Source organism: Brienomyrus brachyistius, chromosome 20, assembly GCF_023856365.1.
Source record: "Brienomyrus brachyistius isolate T26 chromosome 20, BBRACH_0.4, whole genome shotgun sequence".
NCBI lineage: Eukaryota > Metazoa > Chordata > Actinopteri > Osteoglossiformes > Mormyridae > Brienomyrus > Brienomyrus brachyistius.
In genome coordinates, this window is record NC_064552.1 from 14,641,655 (window position 1) to 14,658,071 (window position 16,417).

The window sequence follows — 16,417 nt, forward strand, 5'->3', positions numbered from 1 at the left end:
CAACCCAGGCTGGGAAGCCAGGCCATCAAAGGGCAGACTCACTTGACTTTCCTTAAATAGACACACCATTTACTCACATATCCAATTTAGGAACTCCAGTCAGCCACAGCATGTCTTTGGACTGTGGGGGGGAAACCAGAGTACCCGGAGGAAACCCCACGATGACATAGGGAGAACATGCAAACTCCGCACACATGTAACCAAGCCGGAGACTCGAACCCGGGTCCCAGAGGTGTGAGGCAACAGTGCTAACCACTGCACCACCATGCCGCCCCCCATGCAGCATCATGTTATTTATTTTAGCAGGCAATCATTAATCTTGAATATCTGTCTCTCCTTCTGTTCCACTCTCTTATACACACAGAGTTGGACCCAGTGATTCCATCCCAGACAACTGACAATGAGAACTGAATGCCTTGCATGTGGTTTAATAAAAATATATACAGATTGAACAATTCTCCTGTTTTTATAGCTTTTGGTAGCTAGATGGAAGCATGAAGTAGGATTTTTAATTACATTTGCTGTTACATTACAAATAGCCTATTAATTGTTTGATGTATGTATTACTGCACTACAGTTTAGTGAAACCAGATTAATGAAGCTAGAGATTTAAATAAGAAAACCATGGTTTGGAAAGACCATGGTAAAACAAAGACCACGGTAAAACAAAAACCATGGTTTATGACCAAGGTTATACTAGGGTTTAACTGTAGCATGATAAAACCATACTCATGGTTTCCATAGTTACCCAAAAAAAACAAGAACAATGGCAAACTATTGTAAACCATGGTTATTTAATCATAGTAAAACCATGGTGAATTTTCATATTTGTGCCCTTCGTGCAGATTTCTAAATACCAATGCACATTTAAAAGTGCTTACTAATCAGGGGAAGGTCACTATCCAAATGGTATTTGCCTTCATCTTCATTCAAGTGTGAAGCCTATACTGCTTAATATACTATTCGTTTGACTTTGGCCTCCAAGTTCCCCACATCTCAATTTTACAGAGCATTTATATCTCAACGGGTCACAGCTGTTTGGGGAGCACGAAGAGGCCCAATACAGTATTAGACAGGTGGTTATGACTGATTGGTGTACATACGTCCGTGCACACATAGAAGTGTGAGTCTTATGACTGCCTTGTCAAATTCAAGCGAAGGGCCACGTTGAAATCGTAGGATAAATCGGAGACAGAGGCACGGATGTGCTGGCAGGCAAAGCACTGCGGTGCACTGATTTCTCCACGCTGTAGGGGGCAGCACCGTGTCAGTCGGGAGCGATGTGCACCGGCAGCACGGCGAAGGAAGAAGAAGAAGCGGCGGCGGCTTTGACGTCACTGAGTGACAGCTAGCTGTCAGAGTGAGTCGCCCCCACCGCCAGCGGCAGCTCCGGTCCCCAGGCAGAGAGCTCGTCATTTTCTCCTGTTTAGTTCAGTCACACAGACGGAGAGCGGACTCGGTGGCGGTGGAGAGACCCGTCCGACTGATCAGTCGTGCCAGCTCTCCGTGAACCGGTCCTGGACATGGACGAGCAGGCTGGGCCCGGCGTCTTTTTTAACGCCAACAACAGCTCGGTACTGCCCGGCGGCGTGAAAGGAGCCCAGCCCGGCGAAGGCGGCCCCGGAGCAGGCGGAGGAGAGGCGGCCAGGGCACAGTACAGCATCCCGGGGATCCTGCACTTCCTGCAGCACGAATGGGCCCGGTTCGAGGTGGAGAGGGCGCAGTGGGACGCGGAGCGGGCCGAGCTGCAGGTAATCCCGAACCGGCTACCGCGCCGACCTGATCCGCCACATCGCCTGGCATGGGCGCTTTCGCCTCGTCTGCGTATTTTAGTGTATTTTAATGTATGTTTGTGTGTGTTTGGGAGCCAGCTGCTCCTCCGGAGCCTCCGCCGGCCATGGCGAGCCGGGAACCCGGAGCCGCGTCAGACGGCACATAAACACCGGCGGTCCCGCCTGGCTGCTTCTGTTTGTACATAGAGTTTGTCCGTATACTTGCATGCAATGTAAGGAAATTAAAGCAGCAGTAGGTTAGTGAGTGTGAGTCTAGTCACCTGGCTGTTTATACTGACGACCCCTGGCTTCGGGGTGTGTGTGTGTGTGTGTGTGTGTGTGTGTGTGTGCGCGCGCGCGCGCGCGCGCGTGTAAGTATATATTTGAGTATATACTGTGTATATAGTGTGTAGGCGCGAGGGAAGCACCGGCCTCCACTCTTACCAGCACGCATGGCACATACATGTCATGCCGGTGAAAGTGTTTCATCAGTCGTATGTGTATTGGCGGCAGTCACGTAGTCCCCTAAACCGGAGAAAAGCCCTTCTGTTCGCTGAACCCGGAGTCAGAAAATGCAGACCGATGAAGAGTAAAGTACTTTGTGCCGAGAATAAATAAAGCGGGATTGGGTTAAAATGGGCTATAGATCGGCGCAGTTGGAGATGCCGTAGTGTTTTAATAGGGAATTCACCATTCTGCTGTGATCTGTAATGGAGGGGAGGGTGTGTGTGGGGGGAGTCTGCACTAGGTAGCCTTTCGGAATCATTAAAAAAGTCCGGTTTGTTAAACGATCGAAATTAACGGTGCAGACACATTTCTGATGTAACCCGGTTTGCTTCAGGTAGGAGGTTAAATATACATGTCCCCAGGATAATTTCAGTCCTGGTTTCCCTGGAACTGTTCTTATCATGTACTTACTAAAGATGAAATCCCCCAGTTATCATCAGTGCAAGAGAGATGGGCCAGACCACCCATGATTCATTAGTGCATGACTTTATTGCATTGACTGAGTGAGTGGCTGGAGTGTGCAGACATTAACTGGGAAAAAGATGTAAATCACAGTGTTTGTGATGTGTGCTGTGATTGTTTGACAGCCAGATGCATGTATGTTTATTTTATTAAGCACATTAATGTACAAATGAGAAAAATAGTGTCTGACAGATATGCTGACATACCACAAATGCCTTTAAATGATTTCAGAATTTACTGTCTAACCAGTTCTAGTGAGATAAAATAAGAAAATGTTTCTCTGTTTCTGTTTGACAACCGGTTTGGGTATTTTAATGGTTGGTTCAATGTTAAGTTTTCGTATTGTTAGTTTTTGTACTGCGACCTACATTTCTGTTTTATTACCAGTGGATTCCTTTTATTTCCAGTGACTTGTCTGGTGTGCACATTGTTGACATTTAAAGTTATAGGTTTTTTTGGGCTGGCGTTAACCTAGTCACATGTTGGTGAGAAGATGACATGGTAACTCACAGGGCAGCCGAGAGCTGGGATGAAGTGGCAGGCAGGGGCGCAGTGGGCGGCCGTGGTCCCGTCACGCTCTGCATGTCGCTTTGTCAGACCTGGAGATGCCGTGCGCGCTGATGGATCAGAAGCTTCTCTAGCAGTCCTGATACATATTCAACAGGCACCATCTCTGTATGGGCAGCTTGTAGTTCATGAATATTAAACAAGTTAAATCTGTTTCTCAGTGGGATCCTGCACAGTAGCTCAGTGGGTAGCAATGGACCTGGGGTGTCATAGGATTGAGTCCAGTGTGGCCTTTGGCTGTCAGGAGTTGTACCCCCCCCCCCCCCCAATCCAAAGACGTACTGTTAGTTAATAACTATGTGCTGAAAATGCGTGTGTGTGTTTGGATTTGTGTCTGATCTGCATCATTGTGGATGACAACCAACCTTTCTTGCAGTGTTAATATCTGTGGGATTCAGAATCTGCGTACAAATCTCAGAACCTGCTTTAAGCATGAATGTAATGATACAACGAAGCCATTTCCTTTTCTTGTACACAGTAATTTTATTTACACACGACAACTTCCCAATACAGCAGGATCACCTGGTGTATATCATCCGGTTTTCAGCTTATTTTCCCCTCTAACGTCACGTGAAACGTGAAAACCTGACTGATTTGAACACACTGCAGAAATGTGATGCTCAATAGCTGTTATCTGTAAAGTTGTTTTTTGCATTCTGGTTAACAAAGGCCTGTACATCAGTAAATGTTTGGCATTAATGGGCAGCGATAGTTTGATGATCTAAGATGCCGTTAGCTTCTGGCTCAGGACTTTAGCATTTGATCGGGGCACTATATTAGGCAGCTGTGGAAGCAGAGGGAACAATGAGCAGTAGACTGGGCTTCCTGCAGGGTGAAGGGAGCCCTCCTTCCTGCGCTATCCCTTGCGCTCCGGCCCTTTGCCTGTGTTGCGTAACAGAAGAAGGCCACTTTGCTTTTCCCTGCCGCGTTTGTTAGGTGTCCTCCCGCTGTGCTCTGCCAGCTTGGCCTGGTGAATCTGGGAAGGGCGTGGGGCTCTGGCGGAGCTACGAGGTAAACGCAAGCCTGGAAGAGCCGGTGTCGCTTCAGTAAATCCCTGCCAGCTGTGACCTGTGAACATAACCATAAAAACAGGCTGAACGGAAATAATGACTGTACAGGGCGACGTACATCTCACGGCCCTCCCATTTGTCCTCCTCCTTCTGCTCTCCAAAGCGGTCAGTTCTGTTCGTACGTCAGTCAGGGGCTCCCAGCTGAGTGATGGGTAACAGCTGAGTTACTGCCTCTGGTTTTGCTTTGTTGCTGTATTGTCGATCTATGTGACGTTTGAACATGAGGTCGTCTTTTGCACTTTGAGTCTTGTGAAAACTTTCCCCATGTTATCTGCTGTTGTGGTACAACATACATTTCTGGAGGAATGTCATTTCGTGTCATTTTATACCTGTGTAGGTATTATATGGCAATGAAGTCCACTTGATGTGAAAATGCAGGTGCTGTCTGTGGACACAGGTCTGCTGGTTCCGGTAGTGCTGGACTCTCTCGTCCAGGGTTTCTCTTTTCTCCTGTGGGAATTTCCCATGGGTTTGCCTAGAGAGCAGACCTAAGCGCCTCTCATTCGGGGGCCTGGTACCAAGGAAAGGAGCTGGGAACCAGCCAATAACCTCTCTTCTTTAATCTTCATCTAGTGGGCTTTGCTGTGGCTTAATGTCCTGCACTCTGAAAGAATATAAATTAATTGGCTTAATTAAGTCTCTTTGAGCAGGCAGCGTGTGCCGGGATCTCTTGGGCAGTGTGGCTGTGTTATGCCGTGCCACACCGTGCCGTGCCACACTGTGCCGTGCAGTTGGGCGTCGGCCTGGGACTGGTGATGCGTGTGAGCCTCGCTTGCGCCACGCCCGCTCGCGGCTCACGTTACGGGTGTCTGCCGCTAACGGGCATCCCGCGGCCTCTAATTACAGCATCTGAAGACTCTGCCTCCCGCCGCTCGGAGATATTAAACACGCACACAAAAACCTGCCGGATGTTGTTTCTCCTGCCAGCAGTGTTTTCATCGCCTAATCATGTGAAAAGCAGTTTCAAAGGTGGCTGCTCTGGATTTCCTGGCCGTTTGGTCCTGTACCAGAAAGAGGCTGAGCTCGGCAGCACGGTGGCGTGCTGAGATGGGCTTTTACATGCTCGGTGAGGAGGCTTTCCGGTATCTGCTGCCTGCAGAGTGAGGAATCCCTGCATGTCTCTGCCGCCAGTTCTTTTATGATCAATATAAGTTGGTGTGATTTATGATTGTTATAAGACAGACCTGTAGCCATGTTGTCTGACACTAAATTCACTAAATACCCTCTCGCTAAATTACTACCTTTGCCAAAATCCAATGTCCCAGTGGGTTTCTGTGCCTGTTAAATGTCAGCTGTGCTACACAGATGTTTGGGGAGGTAAAAAAAAGTGGCATTTTCTTCTGGCTTTTGTCCTTGACCGCTGCGTGAAGTTTGAGGTTTTATTTTGTGTGAAGACGAAACACAAAGGAAAGCAGTGAAACGTCACCTTTCGTGTGGTTACCAGGATACTGCAGACGCAGTGAAAAAAACACTGCGTTTTATGGATCTGCTGGTGAAAGTCGTGCCGTGGTGTCCGTTTTCGTCGGTATGGCCCACTGCCCTGGCCGGGGGTGAGGGGTATGTGCTGGCCATCCTCACGTGAATCGATTAGAAGTGGTGAATCAAGGGTGACTGTATAGTGGAGGTGATGCTTATTTTCCACCTCTGTGTTTATTGGGTGGAAAGGGCTCTGCGGGGGGGCGGACCCTGGTGATTGACACAGCTCCCCCCCCAGCAGGACTGGCTGCTTTCAGGGCCTGCTGACACGCAGGGAGGGAGTGCCCATCTGTTTTATGCCTGGGTTTGTGTACACACGTGAGGTGAGGCCTTGTGAGAAGTGGGAACGGCCTGCTGCTTTGGGAAGGTGAGCCAGGTCAGAGGCAGCAGCCCGTGATCTAGCCCAGCGCTAATCATTTACCATTTATGTTGTTCTCCAGGCTGCGGATTATGCTAATAATAACTGCCTGTTTTGAAAGAAGTGAGTTTTAATGATGCTACTGTGTTCCAAATGTGACTCTTGACATATGTCCTGATCACTCATTGGCTGACCTGGCAGCTGTGTCACATGATGGGCTGGCACGCTCGGCCTCTCCAGGAGGCTCGCCTCAGCATTTTCTCAGCTCCTTGGATTAGTGACCTTCAGTCAGACCCTTTCGGGGGAGGGTTTCATATGCACTTTGAACCTGCGTACTGGACAGTGGATGTAGTCATGCCAAGCAAAGGGCCACTTATTGTCCTTCTGACCAGTAAGCAATAGGGTCATGTTGAAATGCGCCAGGAATTTCTTTCTTTATTTTCTCGCAGTTACCGAAACGTGTGCCGGCTACTGCCTTGGTTTCACTGTCCGTTTGCCGGCAATTGTGCTGATAAGCTCAGGACATGTGTATTCGATCCGCCCCGCCCCACCCCCCACGTGCAATGCCGCCCGCGCGATCGATTCTCTGAGCTGGAATTCTGCTGCAGCGAAGAAAAATAAAAGCTACAGAAAACAGCCTTCGTGGTTACGTCAAATATTCTTATCTGGCTTGTCAGCATGTCGACCTGCGAGCTGCCCTCTTGACTTGGTCTCCCTGCTCTGCCTCGATGTCGAGGACGAGACTTGCATCGAGGCGATCTGGTCTTCACGGTCAAGGTCGAACCTTTTCCGATGGAGCCCAGAGGCGTGAATGTAGCACGGTCACTACGGCATGGGAGCTTTATGGTTTTGTGTGGAGGTGGCCGCAGATGTGAAAATGCGACCATGGAGATGCGTGGGTTCTGTCCTGGTTTCTTTGGAGGCAACTGCGGAAGAAGTGCACTGCTCCTGCAGCTGTTTTGGACGAGCTCCCCTGCAGGCTGGTCCGAGAGGGGCTGCCCTGATTTGGGAGGCGGATGGTGCCGAATGGGGCCACCATGGCCACCTCACAGGCCAAGCCACCGCGTGGCTGCGACTGAGCTCTTCGTGGGCCTTGAGCAAGCTGGCGGCGAACGAGTGTGAGCTCACGGGCGATCAGCAAACATAAAACACTCCAAACTGTCCGAATCAACTCTCCTTAATGTTTGTTACCCGAATTGCTAGTTTCGCTTTTCTTTTCAAAATGAGTGCAGGGGGCAGTCAGGGCCTTCAAAGCTTGTATTTTAAATCTTCTGAATTTTTCATGGCTCGGTGATTCATCTGCCGCATCAAACACGTTTTTTTTTCTCCCTTGACTGGCTCCCTTCAGAGGAGCGCAGAAGCCTGTTCTTAAAGCCCCTTTCTTTCCCACACACACGGACGCGTGCATGATTATTTGTGACCAAGGAATGCTAATTGAAAGACCGCTCTCAAGTCGCCCGGGGTTTGAATCGCTGCTTTTTGGCAGTGATGTACTATGTACACAGATGAATAACTCAAGACGTTTTCACGTCATCGGACTATTAACCTATCAAAATGTAAGGGACATGGCTTTTAAAAACTAGTTAATTAGTTTGTAAAAAGGTTTTTTAAAGCAATAAAGCAATAAAATTCTTTAATGTTAATACTTGATTTAATGCTCATTGCTCTTTGGGTCAGTCCATGCCAAATCAACCAGGGGCTCCATGGGCTTCATTCTTGATTTTGATGAAAACTTGGTATTTTGATCCTTATAGAGAACACTGAAAATTCCCCAAGTTTTATTGAAAAATTCTGATGCCGTCCAAAGGTATGGCCCTTTCAAATTTGTGTGCCACGCCCCCTTTTTTTGCACTTGCGAATCGCGCATATAATTTGTAAGGGTATTCAGGAGACCATATCTTCACTTTTAAGCATGCTAGAGAACTGAAAATTGCTCTCTTGGTATACTTTTCCCTGCTCTTTCAGAATCTGGCATTAAAATTAAGCACTTCAAAGCTATGGACCTGCAAAAATAAAAAAACTTGGGGAATTTTCAGTGTTCTCTATAAGGATCAGTTTTCATCAAAATCAGGAATGATGCCCATGGAACTTTTCTGGACATTGGTTGATTTGGCACGGACTGACCCCTTTTGTTTTGAGACAAACACTGTGTGGGTTCATTGTGTAATTTTACTTGTTCCCGTAATATTACCCTGTATTGTATTAATGAAATTGTATTAATGATGAGCGGGCGTGAGCAAGCTTAGTTATTTGGTTGTAAGTTTTGCACTGCATGTCTGGAGGCCTTGGAGGGAAAAGGAGACAATGCAATAGGCTTCAGAGCTGGATTTATCATGACGGGCAGGGCTAGTGGTGAAGGTGAAACATTTAGGCGGTACATTATTAAATGCACTGGCTTGGTATTGGGTTTGGGTGAGTTCTGCCTATTGGGGGAATGTTTGGGCTATAAAAATAGGTCTGATCATTGCACTGCAGCAGAAAGTCTCACTGGGAAGGCAGCTGCCATTTTTGCTCCCTTGAGCTTTGTCCTTTTTCCTCTCTCCTTCGGTTTGCGGCTACTCTTAATCCTCACAGTGTCCCGGAGAGACTCCGTGTTCAGGGATATTGTAGCCGGTATGCGCTGTTGGGCTTATTGCAACTTATGGAAAGGGCATCCAGGCCTCTGTGTATCAGGGATTTGTTGAGAGGAGTTCCCAGGAAGGTGATGGTCACTGGTGCAGGGCACCGTTACGTTGGTCTCGTCGTCAGTATGGTTTTGTGCGGTTCTAAGGGAAAAGTCTATGAGCCCTTTGGAATTAACGGGATTTCCACCTTAAATGGCACCTAAAATGTGATCTGGTGTTCATATAGGTCATAATAATAAAGAAACTTTAATTTTTTAATCAAACATGCAAAACATTTTACAGACAACTGTGTTAAGAACATCCGATTTGCAGACGGAAATTCAGATTAAATACAAAGATTTGTAATAACGAACGCACACAGTACTTCGAGATACTCATGATAACAGCGCGACTTCAGCGGTTAGTCTGCTTGTGGTATATTCACAATATCCTTAAGCAGCATCTGTCTGTAACTGATGGCCGGACCTGAGGGATCGTAAGATCGTAAGCCTGTAGACGTAAGATCATGCCATTGTGCTGCCATTCGAGCTGTTGGTTTGCTCCTGTGGTTTTGGTCATTGTCATGTTGCGGTGATCCCACTTCTTTTGATATTCTGACGATATGCTGTAGGATTTCCTGATACAACCAGGAAGCCGTCGGTGTCTAAGAGACTGCCAGCCACTGGCCCCTGAGGCATCAAAGGGGCTTCACAGCTGGGATGAGATTTTGGTCCTGGTGTGCAGTGTGGCATTTTCTCCAAATGCTGGGTGCTTATGTCCACAGAATATTGTTCCAGTAGTGCTAAGCAAACTTAAGATGGAAAGAGATGTTTTTTTTTGGGCATTTCAAACCCATAATGGAAGAGTCAGGTGGGGCTGGTCATTGTTATCAGTTCACCTGACTCTTTGTCCTAGAGTAGGAGTACGCCCAGGGGTGTCAGAAGCATTTTGGATGTGAGGGGGGACACACTGGCATAAAACTAATATTTTATGGGGGGAGGGGGAGTCCAAACGAATAATTATGAAATGTGAGGGGGTCATCAGTACAAAAGGCCTGTCACACTGCTCATGTTCAGCCTTCCATCAACTGGTTCTCCTAAGCTGGAATCGATCTGTCCTATTTCTGTATCGATTCCGCTTTTCCATTTCATGGTCGTGCACTAAAATCAGATCCGGGACGTTTTTGGGTCACGGTCCTGAGGCCATAATAGCCGTTCGGCACCAGTAGCCGCACTCTAAGCGCCGAGGAGGCTCAGGGGCTCACTGTCAGCACTGCGGCTGCCTCGTCTCTGCTCTCTGAGGAGCTTCAGAGCATCAGCCGCTTCCTGTGGGTTTTAAAAAGGCCGCCAGTGAGCCGTCTGCACCCCCCGAAGCAGGAGAACACAAGGAACATGCGGTTATGCAAGCTCACGCACATTTTGAAACGCGTCATATCTGCGCGAAATCAAATAGTTCGTAGCCCCACGCGCAGTACGTGTGAGAAAAGACAAAGGCCCTTTCTGTACGCGTGGTACAAGCGTTATAGGAGGGAGGAAGGGGTGCCTTGTGTGCATTAACCACGGCTCCCCATCCAGAACGGCCTTGATTAAGGGTACCAAGCACTGTCGTTGAGCTAAAGTGACCAGTGGTGTTAGGAGGTGCGGTCGGCACTGGGGTGAATTAGAGAGGAAAAGGACAGCCGGAGCTTCACCGTCAGGGGTCGGCTGATACCCTCAGATAAGCTCACCCACTGGAACTGACCAATCCCTTGCTTCTGCACACCAACCTGCAGAAGATGGGACATGTGGAGATATTAATCACCTGGCTCCAAAAGCTTCTGAGCGAATCTACTGGCAGTGGAGCTCAGTGACTTTCACTCGCAGATGGCAGGGCGATAAGCCCCACCTCATGGTTCTTCTTGGTTATCGCTGTTTCTGAATCGCACCTGATGGCCGTCCTTCCGGGGAGCTGTGCATTCCCACGATAAGGATTCCAGGAAGGGTTTTTAGTTGTCAGGCATGTCCACGACAGTGAGACGGGAACGAACAGCATCTTCTGCCTAGAGAAAGATGCACACCAGGTATGAGATGGGTGATGCAAGATAAGGCTGACTCAGTCTTCTGTGACGGCATGGCCTGTGTTTCCACATCAGATATTAGGGATCCTTCTCCGACCGCTTGTGCTCTAGTGTTCCCTGGAATTCTCTGTCGTTTTATAAGCTTCGCCATCTTTTGGAAAAATAGCAGGGATGAATGTGGTGAAACGAAGCTGTTGCGGCAATGCATGTATGGGGTGGTGCTCCGTTCCGTTCCGCGGGTCTTTAATGACTTGCAGTTGCCTGATGCGTTCCTTCCTCCCATCCAGGCTCCCAATAGCTGGGAGAAGAAGCTAGTTCCAGGTGGACGGCTCACTACCTGCATTGGAAAGATCCATGCAGCATCACCTATCGTGTTAGTGCATGTTGCACTAACACGACTGGTTGGGAAGCATCTGCATTACATGGGACTGGTCTCCTCAGGAGAGAGTGCCTGGGTTCTGTGCTTGCATTTCTTTGCGATGTTTAGGCCTGTAGCTACTTAAAATCTGCATACGTTGTTTTCCGCATATTTTTGCCTCACCCTGGCAGCGACAACAACTGAATAGTGCTGTGAATGATGATGTTGTTTTTACATTTTTTCTGCCGAACGCCCAGAGCTATTGTTCTGACTGGTCTTTCCTCTTTGGACATAAAGAGACATAATGAGGAGATCAGATTTGCAGATGTTAATCTGTCTGTGATTTTCGTGTTACTTGATTTGATGGTTAACCTTACTGCATACGCTGTCTTCCTCAGTTGGGCACAGGGATGTGATTTGGTCCTCGAGGCATCTGCATGCCCTGGCACAAGGTGTGCTTGTTGCTAGAGGGATCTCTGATCTCATCTCAGGGCGAACTGAGCTATAGGGCCTTTGCTCAAGTCTGAAGCCCTCTGCTTTGGTCCAGCCCGTAAGTGTCACCCTGGTCTATGATCATGAGGAAACACGGATGTCAGAAGGTGAAGGGTCCATAGATGGTATTCTGGTTTTATTTTGCTGAGTAACGGAACCATCCCTCTGCTATTCAGTCTGGATGAAGCCCATTTCCACTTGCCGCTGGAGAAGTTTCCCCAAAGCAGAAGATCTCCAGCATATAGGTTGACACTGAAGCAGCAGCTGTATCATTTATTTTGGGATTGTACTGTTTACATTTCAAATCCATTATACAATGAGTAACATTTCAATTAAGATTTTCGCAATCAGGTAATCTGAAGGTTTGCTGTGTTTCATCATAAGAGAGATGCTTTTAAACACACCCTTCACGTAGAACCTGAAAGTGTGTATCTTTTTGTTCTGCCCTGCATGGCTGTGGATCTGCTCAGAGATGGGTGTGTGTGTGTGGGAGTGAGAGAGATGTGTCCATATCCAGCGCTAATAGTCATATCTGTCCGTGTGTGTATTTTTAAAGCTAATTCGCAGCATTGTGGTGAAGCAGGTGTTACCCCACTGTGCAGCTTCCCAGCTAACGCGTGCCACATCCGCAGGTGATCTTGTTTGTAGTGTCCCTGTATCCCTGCACGCTTGTCCTTACTCGCTGGGTACCGTCACTTCACCGTAAGGTGTCAGTGCTGGGGCCGCTGTGCACAGATTATAGCGTGAGCCTGATCATTTTATCAGGTAGGTCCAGTCTATCTGATCCATCCTGGCCCTCGATTCCAAATCCAGGCCTTGTTTTCAGTTCTCTCAGGTAGTTTGATTATTACTGATTCTGATCTTTACGGGTAAAGGCTGGACATTCAGCAGTGCTTGGCCCTTGAGCATCATAATTTGACTTGCCCTGCACTGCAGAATGGCATAGTCTTAATCCCTGCCTGCCCACTCACCCAAAGCCCATAGAATCAGCCTAAGCCCAGAGGCAGGAATGATTGACTCCCCGCGGTTGCCATGGCATTATGAATATTAATGTTGACGTATTTCTGTCATTTTTTCTCTCCGTGACTCAGTTCATTTCACTGGCTGTGACTCGATCATTGTTTCGATATGTTGAAAACCAAGTGCTGCTAGATCCCATTCACTTCAGTTTTTCCTCACTGCTTCTGTATTCTCTTTATTCTCATTATAATATTTATTTATTCCCTCTCAGTTGCTGGTAGGTTTATGCCTGATTCCACGGGTGCTGGCCGCTCTCATCAGGAGTGCAGATTTCTCGCTTCTAATTAAAGTAGCTTCCCTCTGATCGGCGTGTGCGCACTGCTGGGCCCTGGGGGAGGCCCGGCTCCCGCGGGGGGTGGGAGGGGGGGGTGCTTTTCTGCCTCTCTGCTTTCAGACAGAACACCGCCCTGCCTTTTCTCAGACTCCTGCCTTCTTGAGCGAGGCGAAGAGGTGCGGCGTGAGGGCACCCTCTCATTGGCTTGGACCTTCATCTGCGTGACTTAGTGTCCTTTGTGTTTATATATAAAGAGGGTTGGCTCCTTAGGCTGTGAAGCATTTGTCAGCAGAACTTTATTAATAGCTGTAGGTTTGCGATGGTTGTGATTGCTGCAGTAGAAACAGGCTTGAATTGAGAAAGGGCTGCTTTAGAGATCACAACCCCTCCATTTCGCTGCTTGCTTTTCCCTTAACCCCCCCCCCCCTCCCCACCCCCATTAGATGGACTTCCTCAGCAATGGGCGTGAGTGCTGTTATGGCACTCTATCTCAGAGTACCTCTGTTTAAAAAGACCGTCAGCCCTTCATTCAAAAGGCTCTGTTTTGCCTTGATACTCTCCGAGTATTTAGAGGGGGGTGTAAGCTGTCCGCTTGCTGAGTCGCAACACAGCAGGCTGGCCTTGTGTCTGAAGTTCCTTCTCCGACTGCTGCAGCCTGAAGGTCATTCCACTGCACCGTAATGCCCAGGTCCACCTTTAGTTAAACGTATATTTAAAAAAAAAAAAAAAAAAATTATTCAAAGACTATTCAAAGATGAGAGAGTGCAGAATCAGCAAGATTTCGATTTGCTTTGCGGGCACTTTCATGCGCTTACACGCTTTCTGTGGCTTATACCTCGTGTTGGCATGACTGTCGATCCATCTCGAACGAGCCTCAGTGTGTTTGCCCCATCTAATGCTCTCCTGTTTTTTTGCATGCCAGTCTGCATTCGGTTGTATTATCCACCTGCCTGTGAATTGCAAATTATAGCTCTAATAACTAATATCGCTCCAGTTAAGCTATTAAATATTGCATCACTAATCTCACCGTGGCTCTGTGTTCCTTTGAGCCAGTTCTTGTAGGGTTCGGGCGGTGAAGCATCGATGGTATTTAAACAACAGCTTATTGTCTCTGATCATCCTGATTACTTCTTTAGTCATGTTTTGTAAAGGTGTCTCGCTTGAGTGACACTCGAATCAGCGCTGGGACAGGACTTTTCTGGAATGCTGATGAACTGGGCAGACTGGAATATGAGTGTGTGTGATGGTGGGACATGCCGTCGGGGGACCTCGGGGGCTGTTTGTGTCTGCTCTGTGTGGTCATACTCCGACCCTGTTGGTTTGATGTCAGTATGGTCTCTGCCGTCTCCCACTATCCTCTCGCCTCGATTAGGCTCTGAGAAATCAAGGAAGCCTAAGTAAATGTATCTTAGGCTCTCCCCTTTTTTTAGGGGCTGGTGTCCCGAGATGGGAGCCTGTTATCTATCTGAAGGCTGGAACGGTTTGTAAGGCTCCAGCGGGATTCGTCTGACAGAACTGCAGTGTGTCGTCCATGTTGTTAATGATAAACCAGGCCACCTAGATCACCGCTAATTATGTCAGCTACTCGAACACCTGATCAAGAACCTGCTGAGATGGGGAGGAGGGAGTTGGGGGTGGGGGGGCTGCTGTTCCATTTACTTCCATTTGAGTTTAGTATAATGTCCTCGGTTTGTGGCTCAGATGGCGCACTATACGCCAGCCGACCAACCTTACCTTCGCCACAAATGGCCCCGGACGAGTCATCATGCTGCGGAGGCGGCAGACAGGACCCTTCCTCCAGAACAGTGTGGGCGCGGTTGGCATGGCTGCCCCGTGCCAACGGAGAGTCATGATGCACATTTCCGGGTGACAGAATAGGCGCCCGGTGGCTCCAAGCGGGACAGACCACCCTGACCGGCTCACGGATCTCTGAGGCTGCCTTATTCGCTCTGCCTAATGATGACTGGATCGCGGTTGTGTTTCCCTGCAGTTCCAGTGCCTGTGTCAGACTCGATCTGGCTGTATGTGTTGCTGCCCTCCTGGCATGTGATGACTCAGCCACGGTTCCCCCAGCCTGCGCTTACATAATGGCTTGCATAAATAAGTGGGAGGTGAATGAGAATGTACGGCGCTGTAAAATCGGCTCCTCTATGCACAAGAGTGCAAGATACCTGGCAGCAGTAAATCAAAGGTGGGCGGTGTTGAGGTGCTGTGTTTTTGAGAAAGACCGCGTTCGCTTGCGTGTGGGACTTGAAGTGGCTCCTGATGTTCCATGACGCTTACAGATGCCGGTGTGGGCTTGTCTTTTGGATTTGCACCCGTCTCCTACCTTTGCACCCGTCATTGGCCACTGCAGAGCAGCTTATTTGATGAGAGGCAGCTTTCTGTGAACATGAGGAATATCTGGTCAGAGGTCGCTCACAGTGGATGGCTGTACGACCTATTTGAAGACATTCAAGCTGTATTCGGATATCTAGCATAAAGAAATAGCTGTTCTAAGCCTTGGTTTAGCATATAAGATTCTCCTCTTTTGAAGTTGCTAGGCCCTGAATCTCTGGGGTAACATTTTTCTCTTCCTGCCATCAATGGACCTAAAAGGTAACTCGGCGAATCCAAACAGGCCTGGTCTGAATGTCACAGTACTAGACATCAGCTTCTGCTACAGTCACATTCTGTCTCCACAGGTCTCACATGACACACATATACACACACAGACACACTGCACTTGCTGTGGTGACCTGTAGACAGTGGCGCCAGTGGTGGTCAAAGCACAGTGTCATTTCCTTAGGGGAGACATGCTTCTCTTTCCAGTTGATGCTGTGGCTGGTTGGCTGTGATTTATAGTCTCCTTTGTTGCCAGTCTCTACACCTTTTCAGCTTCTCTCAGTGGAAAAACAGGTTTCCGTGGGTCAGCCGTGGTACTGCATTGTGTTCGAGGGCTTAGTGTTGGTTGTGTATTCAGCACCCTGATCCATTTAGAGACCACGCCTCCCAGCCTCTTCCCCCACACAGTAGCAGCATACATTCTGTGGGGATGCCGGGTTCAAATTCAGTTGAGTCAGGAGCACATGCCCTTGAAGGGGGAGAGGGGCAGGCAGGCTTCATTCCCAGGTGAAGAGCCTCAGTTTCTTTTCTTTGTCCCTCTTCTTGCCACCCCCCCACCCCCCCATTTCCCTCGTTTCTCCTCATTTCTGGAGCTCTGTTTACCATAGAGGACCTCTGGCTTGGTATTACACTGATTTCCTCATCGTGGCTGTCCGTCTCTGAGGACAAGCGAACCTGCTCACACAGGTGCTAATGTTAAAGTGCAGAGAGAGAGATCATGCAACGTCTAACATGTTTAACAGGAAGTGCATTTAGTAATGTTCTTGTGCTGTCGATTGAACTGATGGTTTTGGCGAT

General features: G+C 48.4%; 1 protein-coding gene across 1 annotated transcript in view; it reads left to right on the forward strand.

The window, feature by feature from the left end:
- Positions 1-1,317: 1,317 nt before the first annotated feature.
- Positions 1,318-16,417, forward strand: part of strn (striatin, calmodulin binding protein) — a 58,609-nt gene continuing 43,509 nt past the window's right edge. Inside the window, 1 exon segment of the mRNA XM_048987187.1 lies at positions 1,318-1,751. Coding sequence (XP_048843144.1) covers positions 1,524-1,751 — 228 coding nt within the window. The 5' untranslated portion in view covers positions 1,318-1,523.